Source organism: Vicugna pacos, chromosome 19 (assembly GCF_048564905.1).
Source record: "Vicugna pacos chromosome 19, VicPac4, whole genome shotgun sequence".
NCBI lineage: Eukaryota > Metazoa > Chordata > Mammalia > Artiodactyla > Camelidae > Vicugna > Vicugna pacos.
In genome coordinates, this window is record NC_133005.1 from 20,831,210 (window position 1) to 20,856,162 (window position 24,953).

General features: G+C 56.5%; 2 protein-coding genes across 19 annotated transcripts; both read left to right on the forward strand.

The window, feature by feature from the left end:
- Positions 1 to 1,670: 1,670 nt before the first annotated feature.
- On the forward strand, positions 1,671 to 17,016 carry ADAM33 (ADAM metallopeptidase domain 33). 18 transcript variants are annotated; one of them, XM_072943896.1, is made up of 22 exons: positions 1,879 to 2,132; positions 4,341 to 4,420; positions 6,801 to 6,877; positions 8,530 to 8,605; positions 8,799 to 8,875; positions 8,961 to 9,150; positions 9,387 to 9,452; positions 9,534 to 9,605; positions 9,755 to 9,921; positions 10,006 to 10,090; positions 10,180 to 10,322; positions 10,831 to 11,008; positions 11,122 to 11,211; positions 11,400 to 11,595; positions 11,733 to 11,841; positions 11,924 to 12,122; positions 12,216 to 12,293; positions 12,376 to 12,484; positions 12,561 to 12,708; positions 13,989 to 14,080; positions 14,271 to 14,323; positions 14,607 to 17,013. In XM_072943896.1, the coding sequence occupies exons 1-22, from the start codon at positions 2,027 to 2,029 to the stop codon at positions 14,649 to 14,651; spliced, it is 2,436 nt and encodes an 811-aa protein (XP_072799997.1). In that variant the 5' UTR covers positions 1,879 to 2,026; the 3' UTR covers positions 14,652 to 17,013. The 18 variants fall into 18 exon arrangements, 17 of the variants coding, with proteins under 17 accessions (XP_072799990.1, XP_072799991.1, XP_072799993.1 ...); XM_006207413.4 differs by having other exon boundaries at positions 8,527 to 8,605; positions 14,607 to 17,012; XM_072943889.1 differs by lacking the exon at positions 4,341 to 4,420 and having other exon boundaries at positions 1,671 to 2,132; positions 8,527 to 8,605; positions 14,215 to 14,323; positions 14,607 to 17,016.
- Positions 17,017 to 17,342: 326 nt separating this feature from the next.
- On the forward strand, positions 17,343 to 21,590 carry GFRA4 (GDNF family receptor alpha 4). The gene is made up of 6 exons (XM_072943902.1): positions 17,343 to 17,388; positions 19,338 to 19,683; positions 19,779 to 19,888; positions 19,983 to 20,117; positions 20,879 to 20,970; positions 21,137 to 21,590. Exons 1-6 carry the CDS (start codon positions 17,343 to 17,345, stop codon positions 21,215 to 21,217), a joined length of 810 nt encoding a protein of 269 aa, XP_072800003.1. The 3' UTR covers positions 21,218 to 21,590.
- Positions 21,591 to 24,953: the final 3,363 nt, after the last annotated feature.

The window sequence follows — 24,953 nt, forward strand, 5'->3', positions numbered from 1 at the left end:
GCTAAGATTTAAAAGGTCGACAACACTAAATGCTGGTGAGTTATGAAGAAAACGCCGAGACATTGCTGGTGGGAATGTAAAATGGTACAGCCACTTTGGAAGATAGTTTCTTAGAAAGTTAAATAAGCCCTTTTCCGTATGACCTTGAAATTCTACTTCTAGGTATTGACAGGTAAGAAATGAAAGCAGGTTCATACAGAGGCTTACATAGCAATTTGTTGCAGCCATATTCAGAAGAGCACAAATTGGACAAGAATCCAAATGCCTAACTGGAGAGAAGAGAGAAACTGTGCTTCCCTCATACATGAAACCTACTCAGTATCATAAAAGGACAAATGACTGCTACGTGAAACAATGTAAACAAATCTCAAACACATAAAGAGGGAAAGAAACCAGACGCAAAAGAGTACATGCTTTACGATTCCGTTTACACGAAGTTCTAGGACAGACAGATCTTATCTATAGACAGAACCTCAGTGGTTGCCTGGGGTTAGGACTGGGAGGGTTTGACCAGGAAGGCACACAGGGGAACTTTTGAGGAGTGATGAAAATGTTCTGTCTCAATTGTGGTGGTGATTACACAGGTGTATACAGTTATCAAGACTCATCTAACTGTACACTTAAAATAGGTGCATTTTATTGTTATGTAAATTATACCATAATAAAGTTAATCTTAAAATTCAAAGTAATAATAATAGAATAATAATATTAATCATAAGAATATCGTTAATGAGACCACTGATAAGAAGGCCCTCCAAGGTATATTAAGTGAAAAAAATCAACGCACAGAAAATGCTAATAAGAGAAAAATGTCTATATTGTCTTGGACATGCATAATATAATCTAAAAGCCTATACAAGAAGCCAGTAATAGCTTTCAGGGGGTGAGGGGTCTGAGAGGATGGAGACAGAAAAGGGAGGGATGTTCCCTAAACATCTCACCATACTTTCTGATGTTTAAATCAGGCCAACTAGGTCTCCAGCAATCCCAGCTACTGCATCTCTTACTAACTGAATTGCTGCATTTTGAATTCTCAAAAAACAAGTAGATTTGCTTAAAGGCTAACCTCCCTCGCTATGGGAATACTTGCTACTCGCCAGCCTAGTTTACTACTCAGTACACAAACACATCTTTTAAAACTAGGAACAGACGTCACCAAGGCTGAAAGGATCCCCCATGTCTGGTTATCTCCGGCTTTGTGCCGTTCTTTTCCTTGGCCACAGCCAGGTACAAAGGGCTGTCCCTCCCCCGTCTGCGCGCCTGTCCCGCGGCCTCGCCTTTGAGGGGCCCGGAGCCCGCAGGACCGCAGCCTCCACTCGCCCTCCCGAACCACCCGCGCGTCTCGGTGTCGGGGGCTGGCGGCCACTGCGGCACAGAGACTAGTTTGGGGCCTTGGCCGCATCTGCCTATCGCTGTCACCGGAGCCTCCTTTCTCCTGGGGGCACTTCCCTCGGTCTCTCACCAGGGCGCCCCGGGGCAGGACTGGTGGCAGGGCGGAGACAAAGGTCCGCCCCAGGAGGGGCGCTTCCTGGGCAGACCCCAGCAGCAACAGGGGCCCCCTATCCCTGGCCACTCTCCACCTCCCCGCTGCGGTCCTCAAAAGCCCTTCCCGAGGGTCCCTGCCCCATGTTCACTTTCCACTCCCACGAGTAGGGGGCGCTCTGAAACCTATGGGGCGGGTAGGGGCGCGGTTGGGGAAGGGGGTCTCCCTAGATGGTCGCACAGATTCCCGCCCCGCCCCCGCCCCGCCCCGCAGAGCTCTACCCCCTGGACCACTCGGGCAGGAGGGTTGTCCGGGCTCCCTGAGGGCACACGAGGTCAGGCCCCGCCCGCTGGGGTCGGGACGGATCGGCCGCAGTCGTGGTTCAGGCAGGCGGGACTGTGCGGGGTCGCGCTGGGAGAGAGTGCGGGCCGGGAGCCGGGCGCCCGAGGGCCCGGAGGCGGCGTGCCGGCTGCACTGGGCGTGGGTCGGCAGCCATCCAGCCGGGGCGGAGCCTGGAGCCGCAGAAGCGAGGCGTTCGCAGCTATGGGCCCGGGGTCTCGGAGAGCTCGAGGGTCGCTGGTGTTGGGGCTGCCGTTGCTGCTGCTACTGCGACTACCGTGGCCAATGTGGGGGGCCGAGGCGTTTCAAGGTGAGTGGGAGTGCGCCCCGAGGGGTAGGCGAGGTCACTGTCAGGACTGGAGGGTCTGAAATCCCAGGGAACGTGCAGCCAGGACAGGGCATGGAAGGGCTTGGGAGGGTCTGCGTGGGAACTGCCCAGAGACTCTCATCTTGCACACTCTGCCCAGCTGCCCTGTGACAATGGCGAAGCAGAGTGGCAGGGCCCCTTCCCCTCTGAGCAGCTGTCCAGTGCCCCCAAACCCCTCTGGATTCTTTGCTCTGGCCCCCTCCGCCAGCGTGAGAATTCCTGCATCGCCATCCTGCAAGGTTCAGTGGGCTTCCCCTCTCCAGGAAGCCCTAGACTATTGGTGCCGTGGAGTCCCCGCTGTGCCCTCACACTAAGGGACCAGCTGTGGCCTCCACACTAATGCATCATCCCATGCTCACCCCGTCATCCCAGGGCCGTGGGCCAGAGTATATATTGTTTATATAGTTGCCTTGTTTGGTTAGATAGAAACGACTTGAAACAGAAGGTGCCTGTTTAGCCAGGCCCTGGGGAGAGACTGCAGCTCCTCTTCCCAGTGTGACCTCTCCAAACGCTCTGTGAGATGGGGTTGATGAAAACCTCTCCCAATGGGTGGGAGGACTGGCTGAGCCCTGTACATCAAGTGCCTGGTGACGGGGCTAGGAGGGCAACCAGGGAGGAGGCAGGAATGGCCGGGTGGCCTGAGGGCAATGGGTTCCGGAGTGCAGTGTGGGGGTGAGGGGTGGGGTGGGGGGCCCCAACAGGGATGGGGTCCTGATCTGTTCTGGGGCCCCAAGGGGGAGGGACAACAGCCCTGTGCCTTTGGGGATGATCCCCAGGCATTCCACTGCTCCCTCCTCTTCAGCCTGGGGTCAGGGGAGGATGACGCTACCTGTGGGAGGAGCGGAGAGGGGCTTCGTGCTCCCCAACACCACACTGGCTCCCCCAGGTTCCACTCCCATCCACCTAGTCACATCACCTCTGCCTCTCTGTCCCTCATCAAGGTGCCAATGACCATCGTGTGTGCACGCAGGACCAGGAGAACCCCCAACTCACACGTACACACAGGCACCCTTTCCCCTCTCCACCCTGGGAAACCTAGGACCAGCTAGACATGGTTCTCCACACCCAGTTAAGTCCTCCCTGGGTTGAGACCTCCCCTCCCTACACTGGCCCTTCAGCCTCCATTCCAAAGCCCCACACCCCACCTACCTGATGGCAACTAGCTGACCCAATCAGGGAGGGCTTCATGGGAGAAGGGGACTTCCTGGATGCTCCTCCAGGTGATGGCATCTGGAGGAGGAGATGGGGAAGGAGAAAGGAGTTGGGGTGGCCTGGCTGGAGCTGAGCCACTTCTACAGGCAGCCATCTCAGCCTGGGCAGGACTGGGGCCAGGATTCGGTGGGGGTTGGGGAGCTGTGAGTTCTGGGGAGCTGAGCTTCCCCAGGGACTGAGTGCCTGTGGGCTCAGGCCAGCCTGAGTTCTGATCCTGCAGGGCGGGTGTGGTGAAAGTTGCTGGGGCCCACGGGGGTTCTGGGATCACTCCGAAGGGAACATTCCAGGCACCCCCTGAGTAATGCTGGGCTTTGGTGTTCCTCCTGGAGCCTCTTCCTTCAGCATACCTGGCTTGAAAGCACTCAAGTTGTCCCCCAAACAACTCCCTCCTTGAAGATTTGAGGAGGGGGCTTCTGGGCCAGGATCCCTGGAAACCCTGCCTTGAGCATGAAGCCCCCAAGAGGCGCTCTGGGCAAGATAGACCTCCCAAGGCAACATCTGGCTATTGTTTTTCTCAGATGGCAGGGGAGACTCTGGCATCCATTCTTCATGGATTTCTCACCCTAAAGGCATCTGCTGCCCAGTCTAAAAATACCCAAAGTGGCCTCCCATTTCCCTTCCCCTCTGCACTGGGGGCCTTGGTCTCTTCCTTGTGATTTTTGACCCCAAATTCCCCTATAAAGTCAGTGGGGTTCCCAAGTTCCCAGCTGAACTGTTCCTCCCAGGCTCCTCTGTCTCTCTTCTGCCACCTCCCTGGTGGCTCCTCAGTTCCAAGGGTGCCCCATGTGTGGCCAACTTTCTCCAGGCTAAACATTTGAGTATTGAAGATGGAGTCTCACATTCCTCCCTGCTGACATCCTGTAATTCTCTCTCTCTGTTGTCCCCAACTTCCCTATGTCCCTCAGGTCTCCTTCACCCTGTGCTCTGTCCTCACCTTAGGAAACACCTTTGGAGAGCCAGTCATCCCACACTGGGTCCTGGATGGACGTCCCTGGCACATGGTCACCCTGGAGGAGCCGGTCAGTGCCAGGTGACCCTTTCCTCTGCAGATGCCCAGGGTCTCTCGGCCCCTATGCCACTCCCCAAATTTCAGCCACTCCCCAAGTTTCAGCTTGGCAGTTTTCTTGGGGTCCCTAGATCCCCCAAGTCCTTCAGGCTCTCCCTGAAGCCTTGGCAGGTGGGGGTGAGAGCCATCGAGATGGAGAGAGCCTGAACACATGGAAGTCATTTTCTAGCTTCTTCTCCCCCACCTCCTCCTAACCCTCTCTTCCGAGAATTATTTGGGCCATCCCCACTCCATCAAGCAGAGGTGGGGCCAGAGCTTTTCAGGGAACTCTAAAAAAACACCAAAAAATCTTCCTTTTGCAAAGTTTACTAGAACATGTGATGCTGTGGACTCACTGCTGTCCCCCGGGATCCTGCCATGGAGGGGCCTGAAACTTCAGCCTCACTGGCTCATGCGGGATCCACTTCTGCCCAGTAGCTGCTCTCCTAGTGCCCTCAGATGCAAGCCTGCCCCGTTTTGGTTCTCCTGGACACTCTGCCCCAGCCTCCTCCCAACGCCCACCCATCACACACTTTCAGAGTCACCTCGCCCCCATCCTTATGTGCCACACATCTATGCTGCAAACCAGAAGGCCAGCAGCCTTTGTATGCCCATTTCACAGAGGCAAACTGTAGCCCAGAGAGGTTGGAGAAACTGCCCAAGGTCACACAGCTCTGTAACCCAGAAGCCTGAGACCCACTACTGGAAGACTTCAAACCATTGGCCAATGTCCCCTAAGTCTAGAGAGCCTCTGTCATCCTGAGTTGTCAGGAAGGAGAGGACAGCCCACTGTCCAAGCCTGCAGGAAGGCAGACAAACCCTGCCCTGAAGGCTGGGACAACCCCGTCACCCCCACCAGGCCCAACAACTCCCAGCCTAGGTCCCTCACTGGGTCCCCCAAACCCTCGGGGCCCCTACTTAAGTGGTCCGCACAGCACTGGCTGGAGCTTTGAGATTGCTTTCTTGGATGTCACAGGTGGGGGGGAGGGGGCGCACACTGAGGCCCCCTGACCGTGGCCCTCCCTCTGCGCCTGGCCTTGGCTGTGACCAGGAGGGGAATGCCAGAGGGGCTTTACTTTCCCCACTTGCTGGCCCCTGTCCCTGTGAAGCCTGCCAAGCTGAAGACAGCAGACGGAGTGGCCGGGAGTCCCGTCCCGGAAGCAGGAAACACCCACATTTCAAGTTGGAGATGGAGTGCGTCATGAGGGGCCGGGTCACCAAGAGGGCAAGAAGTGAGGACGGCAGTGGGTGCAGGGACCCAGAGAGGGGTGTGGGCGGGGTAGGGGGTAGCCTTCCGTCTGTGCTGCTGCCTTTCTTCAGTGCAAACCTTTTTCCAATTAAAACAGGTGGCATTCCAGCCACATGAGCTCATGCCTGGGGCCTTGGGGGACTTTTGGCTGGGGCAGGGGACTATCTGCTCCCCACCTGCAGAGGAAGGGTCTCCCCAAGACTCTGGGCCTTGGCCTGGGGCCCAGCCCAATGCATTGTGGGATAAAAGGGGAGGGCCAACAGGGGTGGAGGCCAGCATTCCAAACACACAGCTGCTCTTCAGGAGGCTCCAGGCCTGCTCCAGCCCTGGGCCCGCAGCCAGGCTGAGTGGACAAGGGGCAGATGTGGTAATCCCTAAAGGGAGGAAGAAGCAAAGAGAGTAGAGGGAAGGAGGGGTGGGTGGGCAGGCCTAGGCCCAGGCCCAGGCCCGCCCCCCTGACCTCTAGCCGAGAAAGCCAGTGTTTTTCTCTCGGCCTGGGTTGCAGGTCAGTGTTTACTTCAGGGGCTTAATGAAGCTGGTGTGTGGAGAGCCTGCTAGAGGCATAGGAAAACTTGGGGGTGCAGTTTATCAGAAGTGGAAGTGGCGGTACTAAGTCTGAGTTTTACAGGGAGTGGGGAGCAAGCAGCAAGATATGGAAAGTAGAGGTGGTGAGGAGGCTGGAGCAGCAGCTGCCCCCTTCTCCCCTGTCTTTCTTGAGGACCCCCACTGTCTTCCCTGCATAGAGGAAGGCTTCTGGGCATGAAAGTGGAGGGAGGGCCAGAGGAAGGGCCTAGTAACCTTGGGCAAGGCTTGGCACCTCTCTGAGACTTCTTGTCTCTCCAGGAAGGATGTGATGTGCACCTAGCAGGTTCTGTCAAATGGCTGCTGCTGACAGAACAACGAACATTCCGAGTTTGGGAGCATCTTTGCATTTCTCACCCCACACCCATCCACACCCCCCAGGACAAGTGGGAGGTCTGCCACCCCATACCCCTGTGCTCCCCCCATGAACTCTCTCACCAGCCAGCTCCATACCCCTCCTGCTCCCTGGCAGGCAAGAGGCCAGGATGTCTGCTCTCTCAGCCCTGCGTGCATTCTTGTCCAGGTCTCGAAGCTAGAAGAAGGGCTGGTGGCCTTGGAGGTTGAAGGCCGGGAGCTCCTGCTCGAGCTGGAGAAGAACCAGTGAGTACCAGGTCTGGGAGCCAAGAATAGCTTCTGTCTCTGGGGAGGGATATGTGCTGGGAGCAAGGACTGTCAGGAACCCTAGAGGGAGGCTGGATGGGACAAGGGCCCCAGAGGAGGAGGTGCAGGTGACAGGGAGAGTCATGCCAGCCCAGGACTGGCTCCCTTGAGACTGACGTAGACTACTGAGGCTGGATCAGCCCTGCTGTGGGAACCTCTCTCATCCCAGCCCCAGGAGCATCTTGTCTGCTTCCTGCCGAGACTGAACGAGCATCACCTGGTTGGGTGCTCACGGGGTGTGCTGAGTCAAAAGAGAATCCAGGATGGATTCCAAAGATAGGCGGGTGCTCCAGGCTGTGGGAATGGCAGGGACAGAGGTACAGTGGCTACTAACATCCAGGCACATTCAGGGGGCAGCAATTCGGCCTGCCTGGGGAGTCTCCATCTGGAGTGAAGGGAGCAGGGGAAAACAAATTTGGGGAGTCCTAGTAGGGCCGAATCACAGAAGGCCAATGTGGTGCTGAGTGTCCGGGATGGTGCAAAACCAAAGATTTTGAGCTGGTGAGTGAGCAGGCTGGGCTGGGCTGGGTGGGTGCATGTCTAAGACCATTTTCAACAGCTATCATTTATCAAGTGCTTGTTTCATTGCAGGCACTGTTCTAAGCATTTTACGTTTTATCCTCCCCCATGCACTGGGAACAGACAGGCTCCATCATGTTTAATCATAGTTTCTCTGGGATTCGATGTCCTTATGCATTAAATGGGGTGATTACATCACCTCCCTCCTAGGGTTGAGTGTGTGCATGGAGTGCGGGAGCACAGCTGGAGAAAAGAGGAAAGACTGGCAAGTGGAGAAGCAGGCATCACAAGATTTTAGGGCAGTCTGGGGGTAAAGAGGTCCAGGTGAGGTGGGGTCAAGATTTTCTTTAGAGAGATTTACTTCCCATCTTGGTGGGAAGGATCCTGGTGAGATGGAGCCTGAAGATGAAATCATTATTTGAGTGGGGTCTGAAAAAAGAGAGGAGGGGGATCCTTGCTCAGATAGGATGCACCAGAAGTGGTGTAGATCCTGTTTTTTCTCTGGAAGCAGTGGGTGAGCATTGCTGAAGGACAGATGGGGAGATACATGGGATCTGGGGGCCTGGGGAGAAGATTTGAAGGCTCCTTAAGTGGGGGGAGGTGGCCTAGAGGGTTGTCCAGATGCTCAACAAGGGTGGGCAGCAACAGAGCCACCTAGGAAGTTCACCACACTTCTTGACTCCAAGTCCCACCTTCTTGGCAGTGCCTCCTGACTCCTCGCCTCCTGCCCAGTCTCTCTCTAACACTCCTGACCTGTGGATCCAGCTGCCTGCCACAGGCCCCACTGGGACCATCAACCTTCCCCTTGTTTCTACTCATCCCTGGTGTGTCCCACACTCCCACTTCCACATCTAAGCCATCACCAGGGCTCCTTCCCGCCCTTCATCTTGCTCCCCCTAGCCCAAGATTTTTCTGAGCTGGAAAATGCGTAGTCACTCCTTTCCCTTCCCTAAGAGACACTTTGGGTGCTTCACTCAGAGCTACTCAATTAGCATTCAGGGAGGAAGACCGAAGGGCATCCTGGAGGAGGCAAGGCTGGATTAGGTCATTTCTGCAACAACCCCTCCTAGCAGGCTGCTGGCCCCGGGATACACAGAAACCCACTACACACCAGATGGGCAGCCAGTGGTGCTGGTCCCCAGCCGCACGGTGAGATACTTCCATGGGCTCTGAGAACTGGGTGAGGGGTGTCGGGGATGCACCCCTTGAGGTCTCTGCACCACTTCCCCCATTCTCCTCCTGTTCCTAAAGAGAAGCTGGATTCAGTCCCCCACCAGGCTCTCTCTTGCCCCTCCCACTTCAGACCTGGCTGAGATTTGGGGCCGGGTCCCTTGCTTTCCAGGATCATTGCCACTACCATGGGCGTGTGAGGGGCTTCCCTGACTCCTGGGTAGTCCTCACCACCTGTTCTGGGATGAGGTGAGGAGTTCTGGAGGAGGGGGCTGGGCCTGGGGCTAGGGAAAGAGTTCCCTTATACCTGTCTCTGCACTCCTTTGCACCCTAGGGGCCTGATCACGCTCAGCAGCAATGCCAGCTATTATGTGCATCCCTGGCCAGCGGGGGACTCTGAGGACTTCTTGACCCACAAGATCTTCCAGATGGAGCAGCTGCTCAGCTGGAAAGGAACCTGTAGCCACAAGGACCCAGGGGACAAAGGGGACATGGCCAGACTATCTCGTGCCACCCAAATCAGGGTCAGGGGCATGGGTAGGGGTGGGAGTGGGCATGCAGTATCCACAGCCCTCTAAAATCAGAGACAGCAATGCACAGCCCCAGTTCAGGGCCTCCTGTCCTGACATTTTTATTTGGAGGCTGAAGAAACAAGTTCTAGTAGAATTTTAAAGTTAACTTTGTGCATTCTGGGAACTGGGGTTGGTCAGGGCTCAAGCCCAGCAGCCTGCCACTCAGGGTCACCACTGCCACCCCCCAGGAGAGGCGGGAGTCCCTCCGAAGTCCGAGGTACCTGGAGCTGTACATAGTGGCTGACCACACCCTGGTGAGAGGAGCCCCAAGGGGGTTGGCTGGCCTGGATGTGGCCAGCTCAGCCCCTCACATCGCCCTTTCTCTGCCTTTCAAGTTCTTGACCCAGCACCGGAACTTGAACCACACCAAACAACGTCTTCTGGAGGTCGCCAGCTATGTGGATCAAGTTGGGTCACTGGGGAGAGAGCCGTGGGTGACAGCGTGACAGGGACAAGCTTGGAGATGGGGAGAGGGGACGGAGGCCAGCAAAGAAGGGAGCTCCCACGGGCACCAAGGCGGATCACCCGTTTCAGCCTTGTCCCGCTGTGCCCACAGATTCTCAAGACTCTGGACATCCAGGTGGCGCTGACCGGTCTGGAAGTGTGGACCGAGCAGGACCGGAGCCGCGTCACGCCAGACGCGAACGCCACGCTCTGGGCTTTCCTGCAGTGGCGCCGGGGGCTGTGGGCGCGGAGGCCACACGACTCGGCGCAGCTGCTCACGTGCGTGCCTCTGACCCCCACGCGGGTCCCCCCTGGGCGGCGCGGACTCCTGGCCATCCGGGTCACGCTGCGCTCCTCCCTCAGGGGCCGCGCCTTCCGGGGCGCCACCGTGGGCCTGGCGCCCGTCGAGGGCATGTGCCGCGAGGAGAGCTCTGGAGGCGTGAGCACGGTGAGCGCCACCCGGGACCGGAAGGGGAGGGGAGGTGCCGGGGAGCGGCGGTCCCCGCAGCCCGCGGTGACCATCTCACGTCCTCCCAGGACCACTCGGAGCTCCCCATTGGCGCTGCAGCCACCATGGCCCACGAGATAGGCCACAGCCTCGGTCTCAGCCACGACCCGGACGGCTGCTGCGGGGAGGCGGCGGCGGAGCAGGGTGGCTGCGTCATGGCAGCGGCTACCGGGTACCGGCGCTGCGCGAGGGAGAGGGGCTGAGGGAGGCCCAGCGGGGCCCAGGCTTCCTCAGCTGTATCTTTATGGGCGAAATGACTATCCCTCAGTTTCTTCTTCTGCAATATGGGGGTGATGATAATAGTACCCTCCTTGAGGTTTATGAGGCTTAAACGGAGGAAACTCAGGCAAAGTGGATTCTCACAAATATGGAAATTACTTTCGGAACAACGTTGCGAGGTGACTCCAACCAGGGGGTAGGGGCGCTGGGTGGGGATTCGACTTTGGGTCCTGGGCTGCCGAATCTTGGCTTCACATCCTTCTGCCTCCGGCTCACTGCGTGATTTTACGCCAGTTTCTTACCCTCTCAGAGCTCCCCCTCTAGACAATTAGAGCCACCCGTCGCTGGGGCGGAGTCCGCACATCGGGCGGCTGTGTGGCTAAGCACTGGTGTGTAGCGGGGAGGGGGAAGAGTTTGGCAGGGGTGGTCCCTGCATTCCCGACACCGTCCTCCCCCCGTAGGCATCCGTTCCCGCGCGTATTTAGCGCCTGCAGCCGCCGCCAGCTGCGCGCCTTCTTCCGAAAGGGGGGCGGCGCGTGCCTCTCCAACGCGCCGGACTTTGGGCTCCTGGTGCCGCGGGCGCGCTGCGGGAACGGCTTCGTGGAAGAGGGCGAGGAGTGTGACTGCGGCGCCGGCCAGGTCAGGTCCGCAGGTCTGGCCCTAGGGGACCAAGGCTGGCCCCCGCCCGCCCCCTCCCCGGAGGTCTGGGCGCTGCACCCTCACCTGGTCCCTCCTCGCCTTTCCGGCTCCAGGAGTGCCCGGGCTCCTGCTGCCTTGCCCACAACTGCTCACTGCGTGCGGGGGCCCAGTGCACCCATGGGGACTGCTGCGCCCGCTGCCTGGTGAGGGCATAGAAGGCTCCGAGTGAGGGCTGGGGAACTCTTGGCAGCTGGCTCTGCCCTGTGCGTGTGTTCGCTTGGACCTCGCTACCAGGCTCTCCCGTTTCCAATCAGCGCTCTCGGCACGGGTCTCTAACTGTCCATTGTCTCTGTGCCTCGCCGCCCTCCCTCCACCCGGGGAACCTGCGCAGCTGAAGCCCGCGGGCGCGCCATGCCGCCGGGCTGCAGGCGACTGTGACCTCCCTGAATTCTGCACGGGCGCCTCCCCCTATTGCCCCCCTGACATTTACCTACTGGACGGCACTCCCTGCGCCAGAGGCCGCGGCTCCTGCTGGGACGGCGAGTGTCCGACGCTCGAGCAGCAGTGCCAGCGGCTCTGGGGCCCTGGTGAGACCACTCGTGCGCTCCGCCCCCATCTTCGGGTCTGCGCGCTTTCGACTCCAGGGAAGGTGGGCGGGGGAACTGAGGCAGGCTGAGCGTGGTTCGCGTCTGGGCTGACCCCTAGTCCCACCCATGCTTCTCAGGCTCCCGCCCAGCCCCGGATGCCTGTTTCCAGGTCTTGAACCCCGCGGGAGACGCCCACGGGAACTGTGGGCAGCACAGCGACGGCAGCTTCGTGCCTTGTGCTCAGAGGTGGGGAGCAGAGGGAGGCGAAGCTGGGGAAGCGGGTAGGGAGAAACTCCACGCCTTTTGACTACCCTCCACTTGTCCCCAGGGATGCGCAGTGTGGGAAACTGCAGTGCCAGGGTGGGGAGAAGAGCGCACTGGTACCACACACGGTGCCGGTGGACTCCACCGTTCGCCTAGGCAGCCGCGAAGTGACCTGCAGGGGTGCCTTCGTGCTGCCTGGTGCCCAGCTGGACCTGCCTGATTTGGGCCTGGTAGAGTCAGGCACCCAATGTGGACCTCAGATGGTGAGCCCTGCCCATCCAACCCCTCGCTACCACTTGAGTCCCCAGGCCCAAGCATCACGCCACCTCACTGACAAGCGCACGCATTGCCCATAGGTGTGCCAGGACAGGCGCTGCCAGAACGCTACCTTCCGAGAGCTGGAGCTCTGCCTGATTGCCTGCCATGGCCACGGGGTGAGTGGCCCGAAAGTTGGCGGGGGTGAAGGCGGCTTCATGTTTCTGGTCTCATACGACCCCACTTTCCTTTCCTCTGCAGGTTTGCAATAGTAACCATAATTGCCACTGTGCTCCAGGCTGGGCTCCGCCTTCCTGTGACAAGCCGGGGTTTGGTGGTAGTGTGGACAGTGGTCCAGTGCAGCCTGAAAGTGCGCCCCTGGTGGGGGGGGGGAGTGGGGACCGTGTGGTGCACCTCAGGACTCAGCCATACCCTGTCCTCCACAGCCCAAGACACCTTCACGCTGGCGGTGATCCTTAGCTTTCTGCTGCCTCTGCTCCTCGGGGCCAGCCTGGCCTGGTGCTGCTGCCGGCACCCAGGACCCTGTCTCCAGCAATGCCTCTGGGGCTCAAGGAGGGACCCCGTGTGCAGCGGGTAGGCACTGGGGACTTAGGTGGTTCCAGTCCTTCAGAGCTCTGCCTGGCCTGGGGCAGCCAGGGTGGGGTCCTCCGGTGCAGAGAGGCAGGCAGAGGCCATGGAAAGAAGCCTTAAGCATAAGGCCTCAGTGGCCTCCCAGTCAAGCAAAGGTGTAGATCCCTGCAGGGCCCTCTACCCTCCCCCCACCCCCATTACTGTGGTTCCTCACCTCTTGTCCACGTCTCCTGTTTCTCCCACCAAGAGTCTGCCTCACCCTTGACTTTGCCCTGTTTTCGCACCAGCTCATAATGCAATTCCTGCTCCACTGTGCCCTTCAAGCCTCTCCAGCTTCTCTCTCATGAGCTCTCAGCCCTCTGCCACTTCTGCTGCCTTAATCTCGGCTTTTACCCCCTCCAACTTCCCAAATCCTGGGCCCAGCACATCTTTCCATTCCATACCACTGGGCAGCTATGGTGCTGGCTGTGCTTGTGCCAAGGGCCTGCCCCTAACCCAGTTCTCCGTGACCTAGGATGGGGGTTATATGATACCAAGCATGGTCAGTCTAGGGCTGCCCCTTCACTGGGCGCTGTGCAAGGCAGGCCCCCTATGACCACATCCGATACAGACTAGCCTTGGGAGTGTTCCTGGCAAGCTGAGGGAGAGGGCAAGGTGGGGCTAGAGATGGGGGCAGAGGGCATCCCAGACAGGGGCAGGGCACCAGCCAGGTCCCAGGTGTGGGCAGAGATGTCCTTGACAAAGTGAGTGTTGATTGTGGGTCTGTGGGCAGAGGAGCAAGGTGGGCAGAACTTGGCATGTCAGCATGGGGGGCCTGCAGGAGGACAGCGACTACATGTCATCACCAGGGTGGGGTCCTGAGGAGACTTTTGGAAGGGGCAAGGCCCTGGGAGATGGGGCGGGAGCAGCTGAGCATAGCTTGGCATCATTGAGGACAACAGGGCCACCCAACGGCAAGGAACAGACACAGATGCCACGGCAGGAGGAAGTCCACCCCTCTCTGGGGCTTGAGTGACGCTGACATCTGGAGGATTCTGAGGGTGGGGCCAGAGCTTGGGAGAAATGTCAGGGCTGGAGAGAGGAGGTGGCCCTGGAAAGCATGAGTCACAACTGGAGCCTAGACCCTAAGGGCTCCTCTCAGGAGGAAGTAGGAAGAGAGCTGGAGAGAGTGACCTGGCACCCAGCTCGGGCTGGGGGTGAGCTGCCGGCTACAGGGAAGAAGCCCCAGAACACCCTGCTCATGGTCACGGTCTCAGTCTCCTGCTGTCTTATCCACTGCTCAGGCCCAAAGATCACCCACGCAGGGACTACCCTCTGAGCAGCATTCAGCCCACGGAGTTGGGCCTGACAGCCACTGGGGAGCCCCAGCCCCTGGGTGAGTGAAGCACGGTGGGAGATGGGGGAGAGGGGAAGGGATGGGCTCCTGTCTTCTGCCTCCTTCCAGATAGGCCCCCTCCTCTCCACCGAGCACCCAGCCACCTTAAGCCCCTGTGCCCCACCCCTTGCCAGGGACTCCTGCCACCTGTGTTCACGGCACTCTTCCTCCACTTGTTGCTCCCCTTGAGAACTCTGCCAGAGCCCAGCAGCCACCTTGAGAAGCCTGTGCCCTGTGGCCAAGGTAGGTGGGCCTCCACCTCCCACTGCTTACCCACACCCCCACCCCTGCTGCTCCTCATCTGGTAGTCCCTCACTCTGAGGCTCTGAGCTTGCGTTATTCGGGAAATGAGCCCTCCGGGAGAAGCTGTCCAGATGCTGGAGGCCCCTGGGGCAGGGGAGGGAGAAGCTGCGACTCTTCTTGGGTCATCGGCTTTCACTGAGGGAGGACAGGGGTCCCTGCCACATGGCCTGCAGCCTGGGGTCCCAGCCCTCAGGGCATGACCCTTCCCCCACTTCATTCTCAGCAGGTCAAGTCCAAAAGCCCAGATCCTGTCTCTGGTGAAAGGTGACTCCTGAGATGAGAAGACTAAGGACAGCTGCTCCAGGAACTCGGATCCCCAGGGGCAGAGCCAGCCAGTCCGCTAACCTCCTGCACCTTCAGGCACCTACAACATTTCTTCCAAGTTACCTCTGCACCACCTACTCCAGGACCCTGGAGCCTCATCAGAATTTGCTCAGTGCCATCCCTGTTCTGCAGGGCTGCTAGGCCTGGCTAGGGAACACCCTCCAGCCCAAGCAAGAGTCCATCAGTCCCAGGAACAAAGGTCTTGTAGTCACTGACCTCCTGTCACCGGGGGTGGCTGGGTCATGCTGGGAGCCTAGCCTGGACCCATAGCCTCTGTCCAGGTGTGGGTGTGCTGCATGCACTTTCTCCAGACCCAGCTCTGGAGGGCACTGACTGCTGGGTCAGAACTCCAGGGGCCCTACACTTTAGACTGATCCACGTCCCGGAGCCTGGGCCCTGAAAAAACAAACAGAATCCTTGGAACCTTCCTTCCTGCCTCCTCCCCTGGTCTTTTTCCCCCTAGATGCTTCCTCAGTCCCACCCTATTCCTAGTTGTCAGGTGAGGTTTCCGAGGAGCCTGGGGATCTGCTGAGGCTCCCTTCCCTTTGGACATTAATCAGCTCCTCCTCCATTCCATGGGTGGGGACGAAGCAAGCTATTTTGGAAAGGACACCAAAGTAGAAATCAGAAGAAAGACATATTGCCCTGAGACCTATGAGTCTTTTCTGTCTTTAAATTCAACCCCATGGGGGCTCCTTGAAGGTGACAAGGGGTAGTGGCTGATGGGTTGAGCCTCAGATGACAGCCAGGCCCCAGATGTACCTGCGCATAGGATGGTGTTGCCCAGCTTGAATGATCCCTTGGCTCCACCTCTCCTGTCTCGCTTGGACACTCTCAGAGGCCATTTATTCTCTCCCCCTGCTTCATGCAAGAGATGCTGAGTGACATTCTGCATCAGCCAGCTGTTGCTACATTAAAAAACCATCCCCAAACTTAGTAGCTTAGAACAATAACCAGTTCTGTGAATTGGCAAATTACGTTGAACTCAGCTGGTGGTTCGACTCGCTTCAGTCATTCATATGTTTGCAGTTAACTGCTGGTCACTAGGTGGGTCTGCTTCTGGGGTTGGCTGGCTGTTGGCTAGAGTGATGGGGACAAATGGGCTCTGTGTCTTTCATGTTCCAGTAGGTTAGCAAGGCCTGGTCACATAACAGCTGGGGAGCGATCTAAGAGAACACAACCAGAATTAGAGTGAGACAAATGAGGCATTTATCTTGGGCACAAAAAAAGTAATCAAGAGAAGTAATATATACATTTTTTGATATGTTTCGTGTTCCTTTTTTTTCATCAGTCTACAGTGTTGTGTCACTTTCTAAGATAAGTAATATTTTAACGTAGTATATTTACAGATCAAAATTAATGCAAAAACCCACGATGAACAAACATTAAAATTTTAATTAAAGACAGGATCAACTACAGTGCCATGCCAAGCCACACTGGAGCCTGAGGCAAAAGGAAAAACTAGTAATTGTGATCCTGGGGCCAGTGCCCCACTCACCTCCTCCTGCAGGAGAGTAAGTGGAAGCTTGCTGGGCTTCTTCAGAGTCCACGACTGGCACATTTTGCTTCCATAACATTCTATTGGTCCAAGCAAGTCACCAGGCCAGCTCAGTTTCCAGGGGTTGGGAGATAAACTCCATCTCTGGAAGGGAGGAACAGCAAAATCATATTGCAGAGGGTGTGAAGAGTTGGGGGATCTTTGTAATTACCCACTGGCAGCAGAGGAGCAGCAGGACCGAGGCTCTGGTGAGGCTCAGGCATGCCCTCGCTCTGCCAGCTCAAGGCGCTGAATGAGATGGTTTGCTAAAGCCCCTGCCTGTGTCTTCTGTGGGATTCTGACTTACAGAGACAACAGAGCGATGGCAAAGAGTGGTTAATGCCATCGAAAAAAAGTTCTATCGCTCACAGCTCCCTCTAGAGAAAGGGGCACGCCCACCACACAGGGACACATAGGGAAGCACCAGGTTTGTTAAAGAAAGACTGAGAAACTACCACAGATTGGAAGAAACTAAGGTGACATGACCACTAGCTGCAGTGTGGGATCCTGGATGAGATCTTGGAACAGGATGAGGACATCAGTGGAAGAGCAGGGAAATTCAAAATGGTCTGTAGCTTAGTTGTCTTACACCAATGTTAATTTCCTACTTTTAATAACTGTACCATGGTCGGTCGGGTAAGATGCTGATTTAGGGGAAAGTGGGTGAAGGGTATAAAGGAAACACTAGTATTTTTGCAACTTTTCTGCAAGTCTAAAATTAGCTATAAGTTTAAATAAAATCACAAAAGAAGGAAAAGAATAACGTTGTTTCATAAAAGTGATAGTTTAGCATGGGAGAGACAAGGTCTTCTTGGGTGGTTGTGCGGGTGTTGGAGAGTGATGGGGTCCACCATCACTGAACGCCAGGCACGTTCAGGCACTGGGCTCAGTGGCTTCGGCATCTACCTGAAGGCGCAGCCTGGGCGGGGACTCATGGGGGCAGGGAGTCATTCTCAAGCAAAGGCTCCTCCTGTCAGGAGAGCAGGCACAGCAGCGCAGACACCGGGTTTCCATCTCGCTGCGGCTCAGGGGCGCTGGGAAGGAGGCACCTGTCTGACTGTGGCTCGGCCTCTGGTCGTTCTGTCCTGTGTTTGCCGCATGGCTGGCTGCTTGGCACCCGTGCTGCTGCTGCTGCTGCTTCTGGGTGAGTGGCTGCCTCCTCCCCTGGACCTGTGAACCCTGGCTCTCTGACCTGGATCCTCCTCGATCCTCAAGGACAAGGTGGGAGGGCAAGACATCGATTCCAGGAAAAGCCGAAATGCAAGAAGGGGCACTGGTGAGCCACTTGTGTTTGAGGTGGCCACATGGCACCTGGCCTCCAGCCTCTGAGCCCCACGGAGCCATGGTCTCCCAAGTCTCACATTGGTACCCTCACTCCAGGAACTTTCCTTTTCCCACTGCCTCCTCTCCCACCTCTTTCACCTTCCCCCGCCCCAGACCTCCACTTTCAGTCTTGCAGCTTCACAGGAATGCCCTGCCCTGCAGCTCCAGCATCTCCATGCAATGTATCTTGGACTACCCATCAGAAGCCCCTTGGACTACCCCTTCCCCACCTGGGGCATCATGGTGGGACGGGTCACCTTACCAGGTGATGTGGAGTGGGCAGAATGGAATCTAACAAAGGTTTAAGGCAGAGGAGATCTTTCTTAGAGCTGAGATGTGCTGTTTTGAGTGTGGAGAAGAGGTAAGCATGTTCCTCATGGAGGGAAACAGATAAGCAAAGGAACAGAAGCAGGACCAAGACCTTAAGGGACACTTGTTGCTGTTGGGTGTGGCTGAGGCGTAGGGATGTGAGGGCTTGGCTGGGAGAGAAGGGCAAAGTTTGCCTGCTGCTCTGTGAGTGCGGGAGGAGAGGGAAGGAGAGGGCAGAGGGGGCGAGGAGAAAGGAAGGGCCCCGGCTCTCCTGTCTATCCCCTCCACTCACATACCCACTGCCCACCCTCAATGTCTATTCCACTTTCCTCCTTGGCCCCCAGAAAGAGATGCTCAGTGCCAGAGAGGGGCCCTGCTTCCAGCCCTGAGGCAGGAAACACCCTTCTCCACACATCCAGGCTGGGAAAATTCCCTTAGAGTTTGGTGCCAGAAGGCTTCTCAGCTGAGCGAGATGCTCCTGGAGGCAGGGGTAGCCTGATTTTGGTAACCTAGGTCCTAGGAAGGGGCTGCTGAGTTCTGACCGCCAAAGACCCTGGCTTGGGTGGATTTAGATGTGGCCCATGGCACTTCTGGACAAAGCTTACACATTGCCCAACCGACCCCTGGTGTGTGACTAGGTTGTGCCAGGCACTTTGTGCCCCCTGTGGAGTGCCACCTCTCATGGACCTTAAGGTCCTGTGGCCTGCCATCAGGGACTTCTCTCAAATCCACACCCCGGCAGCCAGGTCTAAATGGCTCCAGTGCCCAGAGCCATTACTGGGAATCCCTCTTGCACCCGGATGGTGGAGAGTGGTGGGGCTAGAGGTGAAAGCTAGAGTCCAGATGGGGCAGCATGTGTTAGATTCCGGAGGAGGGAGCATCAGAAGAGAATGAAAGGGGAAGACGCTAGAGGGAGAGGGCAGGAGGAGGCACAAGAGATGGTCAAGGAGGGAGAACTAGAAACCTGTAGATGACTTAAAGGATCTCCAAGGGGGAGGGGGAGAAGGGGAAATAAAGGAAGGTCAGGGGTCCCAGCATGTCAAAAAGGAAGAAGAGGGGCCATGTCCTCAGCGCCATTTCTGATAAGCCTCCATTAGCCAAGTCCCTAGAAGCCTTGCTTTTTTCCCTGTCTGGTGGCGCCTATGAGAGTGAGAGTAACCCCATGGATCCCTTGTTGGATGGGTGAGGGGTGGTGCTTGGAGAGGATGGACCGTAGATTCTGGGGGAGGCCAGGCCCAGCCTTGCTGCGCCCCATCCACCCTAGACGTGCTGCAGGAATCCCCAGGGCCCGCCGCAGCCCATCTCTGAGACGGAAGGTCAGTGCCAGTCACTTATACCTTCGGGTCACATTCTGCCCCCTCGGGTTTGGAGAGCCCAGCATTTTCGGAAGGCGTGACCACAAGACTAGGATGAAGTGTGTGTACAGGGCGCGACAACTGCAGCCTGCCACCGCTCTCCCAGGGTCGTCGAGCTCGGCTGCGCGGAACCGATGCGTGGACGCGGCCGAGGCGTGCACGGCGAACGCGCGGTGCCATCGGCTGCGCACCGAGTACGTGGCGCAGTGCCTGCGTCGGGCTGCCCCCGGGGGCTGCCCTCGCGCCCGCTGCCGCCGCGCGCTGCGCCGCTTCTTCGCCCGCGGGCCGCCCGCGCTCACCCACGCGCTGCTCTTCTGCCCGTGCGGCGGCCCCGCGTGCGCCGAGCGCCGGCGCCAGACCTTCGTGCCCGCCTGCGCCTTCTCTGGGCCCGGCCCGGCGCCGCCCTCCTGCCTCGTGCCGCTAGACGCCTGCGAGCACAGCAGCGTCTGCAGGTGCGGAAGGTGATGGAGGAGAGAGAGGGGCGGGGGCGGGGTGGGCGGGGCTGCGGCCGCTCGCACACTCACCGGCCTCCTGCTGCGTGGCGCAGGCCCCGCCTCCTGGCCTTCCAGGCCTCCTGCGCGCCCGCCCCCAGCGCCCCGGACGGCTGCCTGCGGGACCAGGCCCCCGGCTGCCTGCGCGCCTACGCGGGCCTCGTGGGTATGCACCGCCGGGATCCCAGCTTGGGCGAGGCCTCTCCTGGGGATACCTCTGCGTGAAGGGGCCGAGTACCCTGCCTTTTGGGTCCCCGCAGGCACCGCTGTCACCCCCAACTACTTGGACAACGTGAGCGCGCGGGTAGCGCCCTGGTGCGACTGCGGAGCCAGCGGAAACCGGCGTGAGGAGTGCGAAACCTTCCGGGGGCTCTTTACAAGGAACCGCTGCTTGGGTGAGGGGCCCGGGTGGGGCCGCGTGGGAGTGCATTCGGCGCTTACCGCCTGGTCCCAAGCTGCTGTTCTGGCGGGAGCCCATTTTAGAGGTGAGGAAACTGAGGCTCTTTGCGGCAGCCACGGAGGCCCACTTCCTCCTCTGCTGTCGTCGTGCCCCTTGGGGAATCTGCGCCCAGCTGTCTCCGGAGACCAGGTCACAGACCCAGGTAGAATCCCAGGGTTGCCTAGGCTGGTGCCCTTGCTAGCAGGAAGTAGGGACAGTGAAAACAAGTTTCCAAGGACATGGAACGAAGAAGAATACGAGATTCCCGCTTTCGTCATCTCTGAGGCTATTCCATTCCTGAGGCACAGCCAACGCCTCCCATTTATGATCTTGCCATTTGGGGCTGAACAGCTGGGTAGTTCGCTGCCCAGTCTGGGAGTTAGTGGGTCTGAGTTAGAAGCCTGACTCTGCCACTTGTTGAGAGTTAGTTAACTCCTCTAAGCCTTTTTTTGTCCATCTGTAAAACGAGGATGGTAATTGTCACCCTTCCCTGTGAGACTGGAAGACGACAGTTTGTAAGGCACTCTTAACACAGTTGTCCTTATTTTGTTATTCCCCAGCACCTTCCATCCCAAAAGCCAGTCCTTGCAGATGTCCCTCCCATTCCTGCCTAGCAAGGGCCCACGTGGGTTGCCAAGTCTCAGTTTGTCCTTGCGGTGCTGGACCCTGTGCTAGGGTTTCTCAGCCAAGCCCACCCTACACCCCTCCCCTCCATAGATGGCGCCATACAGACCTTTGACGGCGGCTGGCCGCCAATCCTACAAGACCAGCTGGACCCCCACCGGGACCCTGAACACAACGTCCTGCAGGTAGGTGCAGGGAGGGTGTGGTGAGCTGGCAACCCCTGCACTGCCTCCTGCCACCCTTCCATGCCAAGTGGGCCCAGATGGAGGCATGAATGGCCTGGTACGGTGGGGGTGGCAGAGAGCAGTCAAATTTCTGCTTTAAGTCCTCACTCTGCTCTCACCCACCAAGGTGTCCTCCTCAGACGGGCCTCTGGGGTGGAGCTCCCTTCTCTCCATGCTCCCTGTCCTGGCTCTCCAGCCCCTGCTCTGACTAGGACAGCAGACCTTGGACAACAGCCAAGTGTCCCACTCTGCCTAGGATAACTGGTCTCATCTGTGGCCTCCTGCCCCATTGAAAAGGGACTGGCTTACTTCCCAAGCTGGCCCCAGTGCTCTTACCTCACTGCCTTTTGCAGGTCTGGACAATCTTATCAGCTTCCCAAGCAGGTCATGCTCCCAGGAGTACTTGTAGGCGAAACTCCCTCTAATACTCTAGCCTTTCATGGCACCCTCCCAGTCAGACACCCCCATCAGAATAGCCATCTGCACCCCATAACTAATGTTGGCATCATGCTTCTGGTCCATAATATGCCGCTTGCTGGGCACCACCTGGAGTGAGAATCCAGTTCCGTACGTTGCACTGGCCATATGGCCATCTTCCCCATGGTTTAACCTAGCACTAGAATGATTCCCATAACTCAATAAATCCATATGCACTGAGACTGGTGTTGCTTTCATGTGATCTGTGTCTTGGGAGCCTGGAGACCAGTGTCAGCCACAGGGTGTGCTTCAGCTGGCCTGTGTGACCTTGGATGGCCTCAGAAGCTCTCCAGGCTTCCTCACCTGTGGGTGCTGAACTGGATCAACTATCAGGTCCTAGTGGTGGGGATTTTGGTTGCTTTTGTTTATTCTTTCATTCTCTGCTAGTAATCAGATAGAGAAACTACATTTCTCAGCCTCCCTTGCAGCAAGGGGTGGTCATGTGACACAGTTCTGGCCAATGAGTGAAACTCACAGATAAGCCTTCTACCGGAGCTTTTTATAAAAAGGAACAGACTTGCTGACTGGGCCCTTCAGCCTCTGGCCTCAAACTGCCCCTCTTCCTGCCCAGAACTTGGTGGCATTGCCAGGGATCATGGGTACCATCTTGAAAGCAGAAGCACATGACATTGTGGAGCTGCTGCACTGTCCGCAGTCTGCCTTCCTCTGGACTGTATTATGTAAGAAAAATGATACTTCCAATTTGTTTTAAGCCAGTTTCTCTTCAGGTGTCTGTTTGCAGCCAAACATCGGCTCTGCTTGACACACTCCCACCTATGGGTGCTGAGAGCTGTAGTGTTACCTGCTACGCTCACCTGGGGGAGCCTCATCCCCTTACACACAGAGCCTGGCCCTGACAGACACTTGAAAGAAGGGGCGATGGTGGTTTTTTTTTTTAATTTCCACCTAATCTACCTGTTACTGTCCACGTGGGGAGTCAAATTCTTTCCTGGAGATGAAGGAAATTTATCATAAAGGTTTTTATAAACACTCCATGTGTGTGGCCATTGAGGACACAGCAAATGCCAAGGGCATTGTGTTAAACTGCAGTTCCATGGAGGAGTTTTGGGAGGAGAGGGCAGAATGATGGGGGCCAGGTACTAAGCCTTCTTCCTCCAAAGACTGGAGGCTCCTGATGAGTGAAGGGTTACTGTGTCTCTGGGCTGCTCCTTCTCAAACAGGGTTGAGATTTGGCAGGGCCCACAAAACAGGTTGAAGTGGAGGCGGCGGTGCCTAGCTCAGATCTCTCTGGGCCAGTGCAGCCCATCGCCAGGCTGCTGGGGCTGTTGGCTGCTAACACAGCTCACAGCTGCCCTCTTCTCCAGAAGAAAGGCCTGTGAGGTTGCATTCTGCTCTCTGAGGGGGACAGCGGCCAGTGACTGACTGAGGCAGGAGTTCAGAGGCAGTTCAGGCCAGGCCTGTGTGCTTCGAGGGGACAGTTCTGTGTGCCGTTCATGCTTCAGAGCTCGCTGTGGGACCTGGCTGAGAATAGATCCCAGCAGAGACCACATCCCAGTTTAGCTCCTTCCCCTGCCCACTCCTGCCTCGCTCACTTCGAGGCTCCCCTGAGGGCACTCCCTCCAATAAATCATGGCCTGAGAGTCCCTGTCTTGGGTTCTGACCTAAGACACAGGGTACGGACCACGCCTGGGGCTGGCCTGACCAGAGAAAGAGCCACCGACTCTGAGACTGGGTAGTTAGCAGCTCACACCAAGCCTGCAGACAGCGCATGTGGCAGCTGTCAACCAGCCTCCCAGCTTCAGCCAGTCCTCTCCTGGTTGGACACCTTTTATTTCTTTTTATTGCCTGATTGGTCTGGCTAGATCTTCTAGTACTGTGTTGAATTAAAGTAGTAAAAGTGGGCATCCTTGCCCACTATTCCTGGTATTAGAGGAAAAACTTTTAGTCTTTCACCATTGAGTATGATGTTGTGGGATTTAATGCAGCTTTTATTATGTTGAGGTGGTTTCCTTCTATTCCTAGTAGGTTGAGTGTTTTTATCATGAGAGGGTGTTGAATTTTGTCAAATGCGTTTTCTGGGTCAAGTGAGACGGTTCCCCCCTCATTCTGTTGATGTGGGGTATTACACTGATGGGTTTTCATAAGCTGAACCTTCATCCTTGCATTCCAGGAATAAATCCCACTTGGTCAAAGTGTATAATCCTTTTACTATATGACTGAATTCTGTTTGCTTGAGTTTTGTTGAGAATATTTGCATCAATGTCATAAGGGATAGTGGTCTGTAGTCTTCTTGAAGTGCCTTTGGCTTTGGTGTCAGAGTAATGCTGGCCTCATGGAATGAGTTAGGAAGTGTTCCCTCCTCTTCAGTGTTTTTTGAAAAGTTTGAGAAGGACTGATACTAGTTCTTTAAATGTTTGGTGGATCTTACCAGTGAAGCCACCAAACCCAGGGCTTTTTTTTGTTGGGAGATATTTGATGACTGATTCAATCCCCTTACTAGTTATATGTCTATTCAGATTTTCTATTCCCTCACAATTTAGTCTTTTTGTTTGTTTGGTTTTTTTTCATTTTGCAGTTTTATTAGGTAGAATGGTTACAATTTGACTGCACATATACAATATATTGCATGTAAATACATATATACAATATACTGCACTTTTTTTTAGTTTAAGTATATATACTGATCATTGTTTCTAAGAACAGTTTAGAGCTTTAGCTTTTTTTTTTTGGAGTAAAGGTAGATTTATTTAGAGAGATACATACTACATAGAGTATAAGGCAAGACAAAGACCATGAGGTGTAGGGGCTGGGCACTCGGGTTAAAGTAAAAGTAGGTACACACTCCATAGACAGTGTGGGCTGTCTCCGGAGATGAGGGAGCAAGAGAGGCCTGGAGCCTTAGCTTTTTAAACTCACATAGTTATCAAAGAAATAAGTACTCTCCTGGTTGGAACCAAACACAAATCAAACTGGCTTGGGCATACAACTGAGCAGTCTGGGCTTCAGGCACAGCTGTCTCCAGGGGTTCAAAAAAATGTTGCCCCTGCTGGTCTGTGATCCCCTCTGAGGCCAGACAGGCTCTTACCACAGGGTAGGTGAGGATGCTAGCCCCGGATCTACACGCTCTCCCTTTAGCACTCTCAGCAGAGAAAGGCACTCTTCTTTCCCAGCATTTGTGACTTGGAGAGTGACATGAGCCTACCAAGATCACATGGAATGGGAAGGACAGGTTTCCACTAGAAAAAAGGAGGGGTATTGGGTAGAGTGAAGCTCAGAGTCTAGCCTGTTCCCACTTCACAAAGAAGAAGGAATGTTCTCAGCCACCTGCACCTGTGTGGGGATGCACACCTGCAAGAGGACTGGAGAGACGGGTGTGGGTGGGGGCTGGGGTGGCAAGTGAAAGCATCGCCTTGCCCTGTTGACCATCAATGTCATAAGGGATAGTGGTCTGTAGATTTCTTGTGTGGTGGCCCAAATTCAGAATTAAACATCTGCTAAGGGATTTG